Genomic DNA, 17,255 nt, shown 5'->3' on the forward strand with positions numbered 1-17,255 from the left:
GCATTTATTATGTCTTTGCCGGTTTTTTACTTTGGACGGGGCTTCCTTTATTCACTTGCCATTATTCACAATATATACAAAAGACAAGCTTGCTTACAAATAAAACCAATATCCAACCTTATAGACCACAAACTCCAAAAACATGACCATTTGCTTCACAAAAACCAAAAAGGGAAAAAAAAGAAACAAAAGGCTCAAAGTTCTAAAGATGTGGCTTGAAAAGAAGGGGGAAGGCTCAAATGGTTAGCAAGAAGGCAAATGTAAACCCAATGAACTAAAAAGAAAGAAAATCCTAGAAAAGAAAAATTACCACCCCGAAAAGTTGCCTTTGTCCTTCCTAGTTGGTTCGGTCTCGTGTTTGAGAATTATGAGTCAAGATTCAAGATTAGGTATGCAAAGCTCAAGGATCCACAACGCACAATCAAAATATGATGATGGCTTGAAAAAGAAAATTCCTTACACGGTTGTAGCAAAAACTTATTAAAGTTGTTAAATCTACCAAAGGAATAAACTCCGTCTTACCACAAACCAAAAGAATCCGGCTTCAAGGCCTCAAAAGGTCTAAACCGCTACCTTAGCATTCCTTATCCTAGAGTTAACAGTGAATACTCTCAAAGCATTCACACCGATAAAACATAGGAAAGCATACATTCAAAGGCAAAATTCCGAATTGTAAAATGTCCAAAGATAAGAGCTAAACAAGCAAAAAGAAAAGTATAGCCTCAAAAATGCAAAAATTTTTATTTGAAAGAAAGAAAAGAACTAAAAAACAAAATAAAGAGAGAAAAGCACAAGAATGAAAGCAATCACAAGTAATACCCAATCGTCAAACAAGCGGTCATTCGGCAACAACGCCAATGACCCTAACCACGCTAGGTGATACAAGGCAAACATCCTCGAACGATCAACTCATCCTAAAACTAATCCTAATCTAAGCATCCAATAAAAGTAGAGAAGAGAAATAGAAAGATCTCACCGGGCGCCAAAGCTATGCTATATAAAACAAGGCCAAAGAATAACCACCTTCATGAATCGTCGAAATCCAAAGCATAAGCAATAGAGCAAGGTGAGACATGAAGAACTATATAAAAAGAAAAATGTTAGTAACTTCAATACAAAAGAAAAGAAGAAAAGAGAAAATAAAATGCATGAAAATAAAGAAAAAGCAAGTGATAATAGCAACATGAATAGAATCCAATGAGTATAGGAAGCAGAATCATCAGAATGAAACAATAACAGGAAACAAGATATCAAACAATCATCATAACAAAGATACAGAGAAACACAGCATACAGCGATCAGCCAGGCAGAGAAATCAACAAAAGCACACCATCATCAACATAAAACTAAAAGACACGGAGATCAGTACCAGAAACATATGAGACCAGGATTGAACTACAAAAGCAAGGGGGGAAACGGTGAAGCACGGCAACAAACAACATAAAACACCCCCAAGCATAAAATGGACTACCCCCCTAACTCTAAACCTAAAAACATATATGGAACAGAGAAACACCATATAAAGCACATAAGAAGGGGGATAGCCATGGTAGTATCACTCCGCACTATGGTAAGGGGTAGAATGAGAACTCCTTTCACCGGTCTCCATCATATGACTAGAGCTAGCCATCTCGCTCACCTCCATGGGAGCCTTACCCCTTAACCTACTTTCCCTCCTAGCTCTATTAACCTCAAAATAATGAGAACAATTATCCATGACCAGCTCACCCGACCTACCCCACCTACCAAAAGTCTCGGGGTCCGGAAAGGGCGAAGGATTAGCCGAATCATATGCATAATCACAACCACCGGACCGCCTATAGTCGTAAGTGCCCGGGGTAGTGCCTATGATATAACTAGGGTGAACATGAGGGCCCTCCTAATAAGGGTAGCAAGGCCTAGGACCCACGGTAGGATCAAAAGGCTCTCATTTAGGGACATGTCCTTGTTGGACCGGGAGATACGGGTAATTCACATAGGGCTCGATCTCCCCCCCCCCCCCCGAACATGTAAATAGTACAATTGATACGTATGATAGTCATAACCAAGATAAGGGTTTTGCATCAAAGGCATAGAGTATAACACATTAGCAATAGAATCAAGCTTAGAATGAATGGTTGACAAATCAAAAGTAGAAGGAGTGGGAAAGGGGAAAGGAATAGGCGTACCTCCCGGTTCAACCGAGAAAAGAGTATGAGCATTCGATGAGAAGGCATTGGTTAAGAGGCCTCTTGTTAGGTTCATCCTTCGTAGAATAGAAGGATTAATATCTCGCACCAGGGGCCTCCAAGACAAGGAATCTCTCTCCTTAGGTCGGGTAGTTGCCTCTTTGCACGAGATTAGGAATCATTCCTTAATCCGGGAAACTTTCCAAATGAAAACATCATCCCTTCTAATGCGATCGAGGAACTTTTGGTTCACAAGGGCGATGATGTTGAGGAAATGAGAAGGAGATATTTCTCGAGGATCGATAATTGGGTGAAGCTCATCTAGAAAAGTCTTATAGTCTTCATTAATGCAAAGAGCTAGGATAAAAATCATCCCTCCCAATTGGATGCACCTCGATAGGCTAACTCCATCACGGATATCTAAGAATCGATTGATCAAATGCTCCTTAGAATCCACTAGATTAATCTCAAAGTCGTTTTGGTCGGCTATCCACAACCAACAAATCTCCTCTCGGGAAATAGCTCCCAAAGAGTCCTTGGAGCAAAGAGTGTAAGTGAGGATACAGTTGAAATACCGCATAGCCGGATGAATCATGGAAGCGGACTTGGAAGTTTGAGGGTCATTCTTTCCTTCCTCCGAGATACTTCTCCACCAACGGTGCTCATCATATCCATGATCACTTGCAATTTTATTATGTGCCGGATAGATACAATGATCCGCATCCTCGACCCAAGGAAACTTGAAATATGAACATAGTTGAGAATCCGTCAATGTGTGATCATTATTGAAAAGTTGGAAAGTCAAAATCCTTGAGGGATTTGCATCCGATTCTTGGACAACTTTAAGAGAAGAAAGAAATTCATAGGTCACCCTAGCATAAGTAGGGGCACTCAAATCCAAAAACTCTAAAAGATCAAGGCCCTCTGCAAGAAGGCGAACGTCCTCATCTATTCCGAGAAACTTTGTTGTTACTTGATCATAGAATCTTGTTGGTCTTAGCTTCCTCTTGGATAAAAGCTTGAAACTATTTTAATGTGATTCTTTAGAAAATTCAATGTCGTATTTTCTTCAACCTCGGGTGGAGGTGGAACAACATGCCTAGGTTTGCTTGAACTTGATCTTGCCCGCTTCTTTTGACGGAGTGGAGCCATCTACAAGAAGGAAAACAACTCATGAGAAAAACTTAACATTTGTCATATTTCAATAATAGGCATAAGTAATTACTCAAGAATCAAGCACAAATGAAATTATCTTAAAACAGAAGCAAGAGATGGCTACAAATGAATAATGCCATTAATATAGAATCATAAATTTGAAGCAAGTAGGCATGGATTAAAGGCAAAATTGAACACAAGAGACCAAATTATGAATTAAATTGAGCAAAATAATCTCAAGCATTGAATTATCAAAGAGATTAAACCATCATAAAGAATACCAATGAGAAAGAAAATAACCAACAATGGTGATTCAAGTATTCAATTAAATTATACAAATTTATCATGAAAGAACTTCAATTCAACACTCAATGACATCATTCAACACAAATTACAAGTTAAAAGAACTAACATGGAGTTCTACCAAGAAAGAAAAAACAAGGGTTAAAGCTTGAACAATGAGGAAGAAGATGACTAGAAAATTAGAAACTATACCTCAATGAAGCTTTGAAATACTTGCAAATTTCCCAAAATGAAGATTTAAGAACAAATAGAACACCCAAATACAAGTTCCAAACCTCAGCACAAAACTTCAAGAATTCAAAAAAGCCCCAAGATTTTTGAATTCGGGTTAGAAAATCTGAAATTTTTAGGGTTTAAATTCGAAAATTTGATGTGGTAATTGTAATTGATGTTGAAATGAAAACAAAAGAGGTGAAACAGGTTTGATTTTACAAGAGAGGATATAGGGTTTTAGGAGTGAATGAAGGTGGGAAAGATGGGAGGAATAAGGGGGGTGGGGATGCGTTTTGGGGTTATAAGGGGCTGGCGCCTGGTGCGTGCGCGCATGCCCATGGTGTGTACACACTAGAAAGCCACGCCCTCTCTCGAATTCTCCGCACCCGCGGTAGCCAACCCGCGCCCGTGGATAGCCCGCGGCCAGCCCACGGTGAGTTCCTACTCTGATTAGGAGGTTTTGAGATGCATCCACCCGCGCCTGCGGGTAGCTTTTGTGGTGCGTGCGCACCACATGCAGCTCGGGGGGGGGGGGGGGCTCTAAAATTCATTACCAAATGCTAAAAATTATGCCAAAATCTTTGACCCCTATGGTGCGTGCGCGCGGGTGAGGTATGCGTGCGCACCATAGGGTGTTCAAACTTGTTTAAAGTCCGGCAAGAATTTTAGCAAAAGGTTAGAGAAAACACCCTTAATTATGCTTTCTTGTTTGCATTCTCACCGTCGCAATCGAGTTTCATGATCAAGTACTCCAAAATTTCATAAAAAATAATCCAAAATGTATTCGAACATGAATAAAAATCGATGAAAATGCAAACATGATAACATATAACCCCAACGAGCTCTTTCCTCTAAGCTTAATCAAACCTCATGAGATCTTGAAGTAACACCAAAATTGTTGGAAATTTTCTTCGATCTAATTTCATGGTACCTAAGATCAAGAGAACAAACTAAAATAAAGAGAAATAAGAAAAGTTCTCAAAGAAAGAAGTATAGAAAATTGTAAAATCAAAAGAAAAAGGTTAGAAAACCGAGTTGTCTCCCAGGTAGCGCTTGTTTAACGTCATAGCTCAACGTCCTCCACCAATTAAGATGGTTGTCGGAGAAACAATGAGTGAACAAAGCCAACAAAAGCACTATCGAAATACTTCTTGAGACGATTGTCATTGACCCTAAACGGAGAAGAAGAATCTATCATTGAGATCTCTACAACACTGCTTTGAAAAACACCCTTGGCCAAATTGGGACCTCTCTATCTTGATTTCTTGATGCTAAGGTGTGATGGAAGAGGTTTGAGCTCAACAATTGGTACACGTTTACCTTCCTTTGAAGTGGTAGCTTGCGAAGCCTCTTGGCTTGAGATATTCATGCACATATACTCATCCACTTCCTCAATGCTTCCATTTAGCAAATCCTCATACATTGCCATTTCCTTGATAGAAGCACCTATCTTATCCTTATTCAACAAGACATTCTCAAGAGGATCATTAGAAGTGAGCAAGTGCTCATGCATGGAATACACAACATGATCAAGAGAATCAATCAACATGCAATTTTCTAATGAAAAACATGGATACTTCATGCTTTCATTCAAGTCATATTCAATGACCTCGTCTCCTACCTTAAGTGAAATTTTTGCACTCTTAACATCAATCATGGCACCCGAGGTAGCAAGAAAAGGTCTACCAATAATAATAGGAATGGAAGAATCTTCATCCATTTCAAGAACTACAAAATCCACCGGAATCACAAACTTCCCTACTCTCAAAGGAACATCCTCTACCTTCCCCTTAGAAATCTTAATTGACCTATCGGCCAATTGCAAGGCAATTTTAGAAGGCAAAGTTACCCTAACTAAAGTCTTTGATAAACCGAATATGGCATTAGGCTAACAATAGCCCCTAAGTCACATAAGGCATTATCAATTTGAATCTTGTTAATGGCACAAGGGATAGAGAAGTTTCCGGAATCTTTCAACTTGGGTGGCATCTTGTTCATTATAATTGCACTACAATTCTCGGTCAAGTTGACCGTCTCCACAACATCACAAGTCCTCCTACCACTCAAAATGTCTTTGAGGAATTTTGCATAGTTGGGCATTTGGGTGGCAACTTCGATAAATGGTAGAGAAAGGTGAAGTTGCTTAAGCATGTCAATAAATCTTCCAAATTGTTCATCTAGCTTGTGTCTCATGAACGTTTGTGGATAAGTAAGCTTGGGTTTCACAATTTTTTTCTCTACTCACACCTCTCTAGGTGTCTTAATCATAACCTCACTCAAAGATGCACCATCTCTCTCATCCTCTACAAAGACTTCCTTGGGGACTTCCTTAGTTTCACTCTTCCTAGGCCAACTCTCCTCAAGAACCTTACCACTCCTTGTAACAATGGCGTTCACGGGTCTCTTGGGATCTAAGCCTTGGGAAGGTAAAGAAGAAGAACTAGCATGGTCTTTCAAAGCATTGGAAAGTTGAGAAATTTGGTTTTCAAGCATCTTATTATGAGTCATCATTTCATTGAATTTCTTGTCACTTACGGCCATGTAAGTGTTCAACAACTTTGTTTGATTTTCAATGATTTCCTCCAAATTAGTCATAGAGGAAGAGAATTGTGAATAGGAATTATCACCTTGAGTCTTTGGAGCAAATCCGGGTGGAGGGCCTCTTTGAGCATTATTTTGAAAATTGCCTCTACCTTGATTGTTCCAATTACCCCAATTTTGATTTTGACCATAACCTTGATTATGGTTACCACTACCTTGATTATGATTTCCATAACCTTGGTTTTGATTACCATAATTTTGGTTTTGATATTGGCAACTATAACCTTGATTATTATAGTTACCTCGAGAACCTTGGTTCCTATAACCACCACCTTAGTTTTATTTGTCAAAATTACCTTGGCTTTGGTAATTCCTATTCCATTGACCCCTTTGATTATCAAACCTTTGCACATTATTATTATTTGACACATAGTTCACATGCTCACTGTTGTTGCTATCAAAATCATCATTACCATCCGAAAAAGCATGAGGGCAATGACAAGCATCATGATCATATGAACCACACACATCACAAAACAAACAACCACTAGGCATGTTACTAGAAGAAGGAGGGGGATGAGAGTTAGAAGTAGTACCTCTCCCCTTAAATTGGGAGGGAAGATTTGGAGCTTGGGAAGAAGAACTCTCCAATTTTTCCTTGATTGCAATCACTTCCTTCCCCAAGTTCGTCATTTGTGAGGAGAGATTGTTTATTGCATTTAGATGATCAACCGAGTACACCGAAGAGCTACTCTTTCTAGTTGAATCCCTCTCACCATCTTGACAATATTTATAGTACCTCACCATATCTTCAATGATGTCTACCACTTCTTCCTCCGTCCTATTAATGATGAGACCTCCGGCTCCCCCATCAAGGCATGACATGCCTTGGGGACTTAGGCCTCCATAGAAAATTTGAATAATTTGATAGGTTGGAATTCCGTGGTGAGGACATTCCCTTTGGTACTCTTTATATCTCTCCCACGCTTCATAAAGGCTCTCACTTGGCTTTTGTTTGAAACCTTGAATTAAAGCTCTAGCCTCCGCCGTTTTCTTTTGTTGATAAAAATAGGATAGAAATTCCTTAGTAACCTCGTCCCATGTCTTTAGAGAATTCGGCTTAACCTCCTTGTCTAGCCATTCCAAAGCACTCCCTATGAGAGAAAAGGGAAAGAGATTGAGGCGGATGAATTCTTTGGAGACTCCGTTCACCTTGATAGTTGTAGGGAATATTTCAAGCATTACCCCAAACTTGAACCCCACTGTGATCATGCACTTAAGCATATTGGCGTCCAAAGGGAAGGAAGCTAGAGCAAAAGAGTCGCCAACAAGTTTTAGGAACTTGTAAACCGTTCATAGGGTGAAGGTTACACCCCTTAACGATCCAGGAGATCATCAACTCAATAGGTCTAGAACCAAGACTAGAAGTTCGGGGATGAAGGTACAAATTCAATCTAAAAGAGAAAGAACCTGTCCTAATAATAGGCCTCTACTTTATTCTTCTCGTATTCATGTGCGCTTTCTTACTAACATCCAATCATTAGGTTTACCCTAAACCTATTTAATCTATGTTGGTTGAATATTAATGCACAAATAAATCTATTATTGGTGATCACTTGAATTATAATCAAATTAACCCTAAACAAGATTATTAATTATCTTAATAAGCGTGACTATAAGTACAAATTCCCTTTAAACATGCATAAAAGGCGTGATCAAGCAATAACAACAAATATATATCGAGCAACATGATATTAAAAAATTATATATAAGTTATCCGTCAATTAACAAACATAAAATAATTCGTAAATTAACAAATTACATGAAACAATTCGTAAATTAACAAATTACATGAAACAATTCGTAAATTAATAAATTACATGAAACAATCTGCTAATTAACAAATTACGTGAAACAATTCGCTAATTAACAAATTACGTTAAATGATATAATTCGACACAACAATAATCAATAATCATGTTAAAGTATAATATTAATAACAAGATCCTGGCATAATACTAACAAGATTAATAACAAACCCTAGCATGTCACTAAACATTAAAGATCAAAGCTTTAACCCTAACATGAATATTAGGAAAGAAAATAGAAAACATCACAAGAATCATAATGAGCATATTTTATATTATAACATTTACCCTAAACATGATACTATGAATCATTGTTGTCATTCAAAACATCAAATTAAGGTAAACATCCTAACATGATACTAGGAATCAAAATAACAACCTAGACATGATTTCTATATCATAATAACAGTGAAACAATTAAAGCACTTACTTGGATGCCTCATATCTCTTTCTAATAACAAAATACACACGTTTATAACTTCAAGGAAAATATAAATCAAATAATTAAATTAAATAATTGAAAGAGAGATTTGGGACCAAACCCTCAGAAATTAAACCTTTCAGGTCTAGGGCGAAAGCAACTTTGAACTTTGCTAGGTGTGTCTAGATCTCGTGAATGCGGAATTTTGTTTGAGAAAAACTTGTTTAGAAAAGAGAGAGAAAGAGAAGATATCAAGAATTTCTTGATGAGAATTGGTGATTGAAAACAGAGATTTTAGGAGGCTATTTATAAAGAGAATCAGCTGGATATGATAAAAAAAAAAAAAAAAAAAAAAAAAATCAGAGTTTAAGACGAATAAAACACGGTGATGTCGCCAACAACATGACCTGTCGCCAGGCGACAGGCCTGTCGTCCGGCGCTGCAAGACAGTTTTTGCGGATTTTGCTTTTATCATACCTTTTGATCCAGAAGTTCAAATAAGACATATAATATGTCGTTGGAAAGCTCTTGAAGTCTACTTTTCAACCAAATTAGAATTAGATTAAAATCTTTTGTATATAAAAAGATATAGCCGAAATAATGGAAGGGTGTCAGTTTTGGATAGAGCTCCATATTCCATTCATATCTTTTTCGTTATAGCTTGGATTTAATATTATAATATATCATTGGAAAGATAATTTCAAGATATATTCAACCATATAAAATTTGGATAAAGATTATGAGGCACGAAAAATAATATCTGAACATATTTCATCTCGTACATAACAAGGATTCTTAAAAGGAGTAGTTTTATTCAATTTTAAACTCTTTAAATTATAATTATCAATCCTAACTCCATTATGATTTAAGAGAACCTTCTAGAATATTCTAGAAGACTATAATTATTCCTTATAGATTTACGAATGATAATTAATAATAGGCCCTCTTCTAGATCATTGGGCTGCATATAAAAACCAAACCGGACCCAGTTTAGTATTTTAACCATAACTTCCTCATTATTCATAGGAATTAGGATTATAATATATCGTTGGAAAGGTCTTTTCAAGCCCTATCTAACTACACTATTATTGGACCCTTATCATGGACCAAAATAAAATGGAATGCACATTTTTCATAAATAAGGTAAGAAAATAAATATTTTCAAAAACAGAAAGAAGAGATATTTTAATAAAAACATCCTCATCACTAGACTTTTCACACTTTATCTTTATTCGATAATCAAATTATATGAAAGGTATTCATCACTAGGTTTGGTTTTGGGGAGACACCTTTGGGTGTCTACAATAGTATTGCAATATTTTTCGAACTCCTTGAGATGGTTTAGTGGGCTTTCATTCTTAGCCCCACTAAATTGTCGCCTCTCTATCAAAGTGATCATAGCCGGCCTAATTTCAAAATCATTTGCCGGTGTTGTAGGTGGAGCAATTCCACTCTCAAATTTATATGCACCGGGAATTCCCAATTCTTTCAATGCCACTCTTGGATTCTCTTCCATTCTTGCTTGTTCTTCTAGTTGTGGTTCTTCCTCACTTGAAATGCTAGAGCTCAAAGATCATCTAGCAACCCTTAATCTTGTAATAGTTCTCTCAATCTCTGGATCAAATGGCACTAGTGAATGACCACGTGCTCTATGCATACCACTTCAAAAGAAATTATTAGTAGCACGGCTACAAGTGTAGCCTAAAAGAGAAAAATATTTTTGTTTTTATAAGAATGAAATAGTCAACAACTATAAAAAAGCACCAATGTCACTCCCCGGCAACGACGCCATTTTGACAAGAGGAAAATGTAGTTCGTTATCTACCTCTCCCTAGAGCCAATCCTAATTTGTAAACACTCGACCAACCTAATATAAGTATGTGGTAAGTCAAGGGTCGAACCCAAATGAATGAGTAGGTACTATGTTATATTCTACGTCAAGCTAATTCGAAGAATATCAATGGTTGTGGTTGATTACTAAAGTATTAAGAAGATAGACGAATCGAGGCTACTACAAGAAAAATCTCTTTTCGTAGCGATTATTTCGTAGCGATTGTACATACGCTACAATATGCAAGTATGTTTGTGAAATAATTAAGGATGTCGTATCATTTTTACAATCGCCATGGATTTCCCATATAAAATCAATACGGAAAATATAATAATACATATCAACACTATTTTACACATTTATATAATTTTGAGAAATCGTATCATTTACAATCGCCACTAAATCCTAAAAATCGATACGAAAAGTCTTTTCAACACTAGATATATAAATATTGTTTGACAAAGAATACATAAAATATGTCATAGCATATTGGTGAAACATTTAATATAAGAGTTTGAGGTTGCATGTTCGAATCTTGTAAAGATCATACGCATGTTTTTTTTTTTTTGAAGAAAATGAGTTACACATTTATAGCGATTGTAATCGCTACAATAATCACCACGATTGGATGTAGTTTTTCGTATCGATTATTGAGGTCAACCCCAGCGATATTGAAAACCACTACTAAAGACTAAGGCAACGGGGGATATTGTATCGAATGACCATTCGTTAGGAAAGCTTTTTGTTGCAATTACAATCGATACTAAAGGTTAAAATAATCGCTACGAAAAGGTTATTTTCTTGTAGTAGGAATTCAATATGCTAAACACTAGGGATATAGGTTCCACATGCAAGCTCAATGATTATGCTAATTGATAGATCACTCAATTGATTCAAACATTACAAGGGACAAACAATAGTTGCAATCAAAGGAATCCTAAGGCTATCTCCTATAAGCCAAGCTAGGGTTCACTATGAATAGCTAATAAGGAAAATCACAGTCAAATTCAATCAATTAAAGCAATTCTCAAATCAAGGGTTCATGTCATTTAAATTTGCAATGCAATCTAGATTAATCTTATAGGTTGATCACTCCTAGTCTAATTAATCACATGCACAACTATGTCAACCAATTTAATTGCAACAATTCAATCAATCAATGATCATCAACTAGCAAAAATCATCAATCAAGCATGCTTCCCCTTCTCCCTAGCAACTAATCTACTTACTAATCATGGTGAAATTGAAAGACAAAACAAATTCAATCATAAACATATTCATTTCAAGCTTAATCAAAAGGAAAAAACAATCAATCAACAATTCTCAAACCTAAATCAAAATCCAAATCAAACATTCAAACATTAAAGGAAATTGCAATAAAAGTAAATTCAAAGGAAAGAAATCTCACAAACTTTCATTGATATGTATGAAGAAGAAATCCAAACTTGATTGATGCAATGTTGTAATACTAATCAAAATCCAAGAATTTCTATCTCAACTTTCTCTCTAACTTCTCTCTAGTTTCTCTCTCTAAAAACTAAGCAAATGAAAGATTATCTAAAAGTTAGCCTTGAAAATGAATTACAAGAGTATTTATAGACAAAAAAGAAAATCTGATTGGTTGTTCCTTTTCCAAGAACATCCTGCGGGCGCGGAGAAATGGGTACGGAACCCATAACTAACTCCGCGGGCAATCTGGACAACACCTGCGCCCGCGGCTAAGGGCGCGGCAAACGCCTCGCTTCATGAGAAATAAGGGGCCCACAGTCTCTCCAAAACCTCCGCGCCCGCGGCCAGGGCGCGGAGAGTTCCTACCAAAAAACTTCAATTTCTTGCACTTTATCCGCGCCCGCGGCCTTCAAGACCCGCGCCCGCGACATTTGGCAAATGTTGTGCGCCCTCTCCGTGCCCTCTCCAAGGAGCTTGCTTCTTCTTTGCTTAGCCCTTTTTGCTCTTCTTGATCCCTTTGCAAAGCCAACTTCTTAAGCACCTACAAAAGTAAACAAAGAGAGAAAATAGAAGAGAAAAAGAGCCATATAAAAGGGAAACACGAAGAAAACCACATAAAGGAAAGTAAAATGCGAAGAAAGAAAGAAATAGATAAACTAAACAAGAAAAGACCAAAATAATAAAAGAAAGGTATGAAAATAAGGTAAAAACAACCTAAAAGACTACCCTATGAGTGCCATAAATGACACTCATCAATATGATTTTAAAAAAAAAAGGTGACATCCAAGGCAATGCCCGAACCGCTACACACACTAACTAAACAAATAGTTCAACATAATTGCTAAATTAAAGAAAGAAGTACACAAGTTAGCAACCCGAGACATCGCCCGGAATACACACTAGTTCTCTCTTATTCAAGTGCTTCTATGGTGCCACGTGTCATCATTAGACCACGTGTCACCTTAGAATTGGTCCACGTGATGGGATAATTTTACCCTAAACATAAGATATACGGAGTATACAAATAAAACATATAGTTGATTGGTACATCCGCCTCTACCATAAAATTTAACACTATTATCTTTACTTTTTTATTCTCTCTTTGAAATTAGATTAGAGTCAATACTTTATAATTTGATTGTTGACAAATTGTTAGTAGACCAAATTTGTGATTGTTTATCTTTTAAAAAGTGAATCCCAATTTTTAATTGAAGTTATTTTTTATGATTTGCCACTAAAAGAAATGAATTAAACTATAGGTAGATTGCTCAAAAAGTCGTTGCATTTCAACAACAGCAAGGTTTGAAATCCTTGTTCAGCTAATTTAGGAAGAGTTTTGAGAAGAAAAAAAAAACAGCATTGATAAGAAATAAAAGCTCAACCGGAGCTTCCGTTTACCAGTTTTAAAAAAAGGCCAAAACAGAAGTGGGCCCCAACACCACCATCCTCAATTATAATTTGGACTATTCTCACATTAAAAGCTGTTAAGAGGTCAACCCTGACCTCTCTGTCCCCAACTATCCCTCCGATTTTACCGACCCTTTAATCCAACGGCTCTCTTTTCACTTTTGATTCTCTCTCACATTTTCTTTAATCATACACTCCATTTAATTTAATTTATTTTATTTTTCCTTTTTTCTCCCTTCCAAACCCGGTCTTCCCTCGATTTTCGTTTTCTTCTTTCATTGGGTGGGTCCCAATAACAAAGAATAAAACTATATTAATAAAAAATGTTAGGAGAAGTGCGTGGTCAAATGTACCGGACATTTCTTTATACGTAAGACTCTTTGAGAATCTGAACAAACTCCCTTTGACACGCGTTGAATAACTATTTGTTAATTTGTTTGACTATCAAAAAATTGAAACGACAATATCAGTTGAGTCATCCGATGCCATCCTTCCCTATGAAGCCGATCATCTAAACATTTTGACCCTCCTCCTCTTCTTTCTTCCTTTATTATTATTTTTCTTTTTTCTTCTCTTTTGTAGCAATTCTTCAACTGGTCTGTGAAGATGATAATAGGAACTTACAAAAGTAGTAGCGATAATTTCGCTGCTAGAATGGAAGAAAATGCAGTCCGAGAAGCGGCCGCGGCGGGTCTTCAGAGTGTTGAGAAGCTCATAAAATTACTCTCGCAAAATCACCACCATCTTCAACACGAGCATCAACAACAGCAGCACCAGCAAAGGCGAGATGATTCCACCACATCGGATCAGAATCAAAATCAAGATGATTCAGATTACACGGTTGTTGCTGATCTTGCTGTTAATAAGTTCAAGAAAGTTATCTCCCTCCTCGACCGCTCTCGCACCGGCCATGCCCGCTTTCGTCGCGGCCCTCTTCATCACCAAACTGCACAACAAACACAGCCGCTACCGCCGCCGCTGCCGTCGCAGCAGCAGCTGAAGCCGTCGCACGGCTCTGCTTTTACAAGGGTATATTCATCATCTCAGATCCAAAGATTACCACCTCTTCCGCATAATAACCACCCTCACCATAGTCAACCCCAACCCCTTGGTCTTCCAAAACCAATAGAGCGCAAAGATTCATCAACTACCATTAATTTCTCATCGTCACCTCCAATTTCAGCGACTAATTCGTACATTTCGTCGTTAACTGGTGATACCGATAGTGTACAACCGTCGATGTCTTCTGGGTTTCAAATTACCAATTTATCCCACGTCTCATCCGTCGGTAAACCCTCTATTTCTTCATCCTCTTTGAAGCGGAAGTGTAATTCCATGGATGACTCCAAATGTGGCGGATCTTCTGGCCGTTGCCATTGCCCCAAACGAAGGTATTTTTTTAATTTAATTTTGTTGCAATAATTTAATCATCTTTTTTATGCGTTCCTTCGAAAATAATTAATGATCCGTTAAATTGTTTGACTTTTTTTGTTAGATCTTTCAATATTTACTGTATTTCTCATTTAAAATTAAAAAAAAAAAAATCTTCCATTGAATTGTTTGACTTTAATTTTTGTTAAATGTATTAATTTTTCACTCCGTAGGTTGTTTGATAGATTTTATTTCTAGATGATTTTCTATCTTTTATTGATTAAATTAACTAAATAATAATCTGGGCATATGTTAATATGTTATCTAATTACTCTCTGTATTATATTGTATGTTAAATTAAATGGTTTGTAATTTTACATTCAATAAAAGGAAAGTGAAGTCAAAATTATAAAATTGGGAAAAAAAAAAGTTACAGAGTACATAAAATTGCAATTTTTGCTGATTGGGGTTGACTTTAATCAGGAAGTCAAGAATGAAGAGGGTGGTTAGAGTGCCAGCAATCAGTGTTAAAATGGCTGATATTCCTCCAGATGACTATTCATGGAGAAAATACGGTCAGAAACCAATCAAAGGATCACCTCATCCAAGGTTAGTTTCGTAATTTAATTCGTCTTAATTTACGATAGAAGATTGAGTTTCAATTCAAATAAAATTACTTCTCTATTTTGAAAATCAGGGGTTATTACAAATGTAGTAGCGTGCGAGGATGTCCAGCGCGTAAACATGTGGAGCGCGCGTTAGATGACTCGTCAATGTTGATCGTGACATACGAAGGCGATCATAGCCACCCACAGTCTGTCACCGATGCCACCGTTGCGGCCGCGCTTGTATTAGAATCCTCTTAGGCCTGTTTTCATACGACTATGTCCTTCTCATTGTCAATTCACAAACTAAACAAGAGAGAGAAAAAGAAGGAGATAAGGGCCTACAACATCAATGGTGAATATTTGCTATGATCTTGGACAAAACTGGGCGGGGCCCATTGTTGATCGGATCAAAACCGTCCAAAACAAAGAAGACAGTGATAATATAAATTATTATTAATTATGATGATGATAATGAAGATCTTGAAATTGCATACTTCGTATGATATTATGTTAATGTTTTGTCAACGGGGCAACTTCTCCTAGAAGATTAGATTAATTAGTGGGTGGTATTGGTGGGTTTACGTCATCTACCAAATACTGCATAAAAAATGAAACTCCACCTTCTTGTGACTCTTTATTTTTTCCTCTCTTTTATATGTTTATTCTTTTATTTTTTTAAATATTTTTTTGGGATTTTCTCCCACAATTGTGCCCATTTTACCCTTTAATGTGTGAGTTGAACTAATTATTATAATGATCAGGAAAAGATCTCCTTATTACTCCCTCCGTTTTTAAATAGTTGTTCTACGTTTTATTTCTGGCCGTTTTTAAATACGTGTTCTATTTTCTTAATTAGAAAGTTTTTAAAATATTTAATTAATGTCTCTCATCTAGTGGACTCACCATAAATAATTATTTTATTCTTTCACTTAGCTTATTATTTTCATATTTTATTATTTTGTTTAATTTCTTTTAAAATTCTGCACATGAAAAAATGAAGCAAATATTTAAAAACGGAGCTAGTATAGGGCTAATTTGGCAACTTGCTTTACATTTTTGCCTTGTTTAGTAAGAGTTCCTAGAATGAAGTTCCTTTTTTATTTTATTTTTATTTATTTCTTCTTCTTTTATTAATGTAAATTTGTCTTGGTCTATTACGTTGTGTAAGGCGGGGTCATTTTAATTTGAATAATTGTTGGGAAATCCCATTCAGTTTAACTTGAGCTAAACTCCACCTAGATGCTCAGAAATTAAAAAATGGTAAAATAGATTCATTTTGCCATGAACTCACGTTATAAATAGTCCAAAAGTCAATGGAACGGGTTAGTTCACTTAGTTGCCACTTGCCAATACAATATATTAATGTAGGGAAGTGATACAAAGGACTTTTCGTGAGTTTTCATTGCATATAGAATGACAATTTTGCAATTAAAAAGTATTGTTTATATAATTTATACTTTAGTGGTACATTATACATGTATAATGGTACATTATAATGTACCATTAGAGATTAAGCTTTTTCTAGAAGTTGAAACTTTTATGATGGTAAAAAGTACCACTACACTCGTAATAGTCCACAAAACATACTATTAAGACAAATTATACTTTAGTGGTATATTATACATGCATAATGGTACATTATAATGTGCCACTAGAGAGCTAGCTTTTTCTAGAAGCAAAAATTGAATCAGCGGAAATTACCTCCTTACACTATTTTCATAAATTGCCCATAGGTGCTATGCGCCCAGACTCACTCTTGAGGATTGATCGCAGAACATAATTCATGGTCTGTTTACTAAATCCTTACATTACATGAGTACAACCCTTGGATACCCCTTTTTTTTATAGGTCAAATTGTTAATACTAGTAGAAGTTCTCAACCTATCAATGCTATAAAGCTATGTTTAGCTTGACTAATAT

The 17,255-nt window shown here is 36.3% G+C and overlaps 1 protein-coding gene and 1 non-coding gene across 2 annotated transcripts; both read left to right on the forward strand.

The window, feature by feature from the left end:
* The first annotated feature begins 7,317 nt into the window (after positions 1-7,317).
* LOC145641101 (small nucleolar RNA R71) lies at positions 7,318-7,423 on the forward strand. Its single transcript, XR_014115168.1, has one exon. It is a non-coding gene; the product is annotated as a small nucleolar RNA R71 (small nucleolar RNA).
* Positions 7,424-13,657: 6,234 nt separating this feature from the next.
* LOC145638973 (putative WRKY transcription factor 7) lies at positions 13,658-16,015 on the forward strand. The gene is made up of 3 exons (XM_081690056.1): positions 13,658-14,747; positions 15,211-15,336; positions 15,425-16,015. Exons 1-3 carry the CDS (start codon positions 13,963-13,965, stop codon positions 15,591-15,593), a joined length of 1,080 nt encoding a protein of 359 aa, XP_081546182.1. The 5' UTR covers positions 13,658-13,962; the 3' UTR covers positions 15,594-16,015.
* The last annotated feature ends 1,240 nt before the right edge of the window (positions 16,016-17,255 follow it).

This window comes from Chenopodium album, chromosome 7 (genome assembly GCF_948465745.1).
Source record: "Chenopodium album chromosome 7, dcCheAlbu1.1, whole genome shotgun sequence".
Lineage (NCBI taxonomy): Eukaryota > Viridiplantae > Streptophyta > Magnoliopsida > Caryophyllales > Amaranthaceae > Chenopodium > Chenopodium album.

Coding starts and splice junctions, on each gene's coding strand:
- LOC145638973 (XM_081690056.1), top strand. CDS start 13,963: ATGATAATAGGAACTTACAAAAGTAGTAGCGATAATTTCGCTGCTAGA. Junction 14,748..15,210: donor TGCCATTGCCCCAAACGAAG/GTATTTTTTTAA, acceptor GACTTTAATCAG/GAAGTCAAGAATGAAGAGGG. Junction 15,337..15,424: donor AAAGGATCACCTCATCCAAG/GTTAGTTTCGTA, acceptor TTTGAAAATCAG/GGGTTATTACAAATGTAGTA.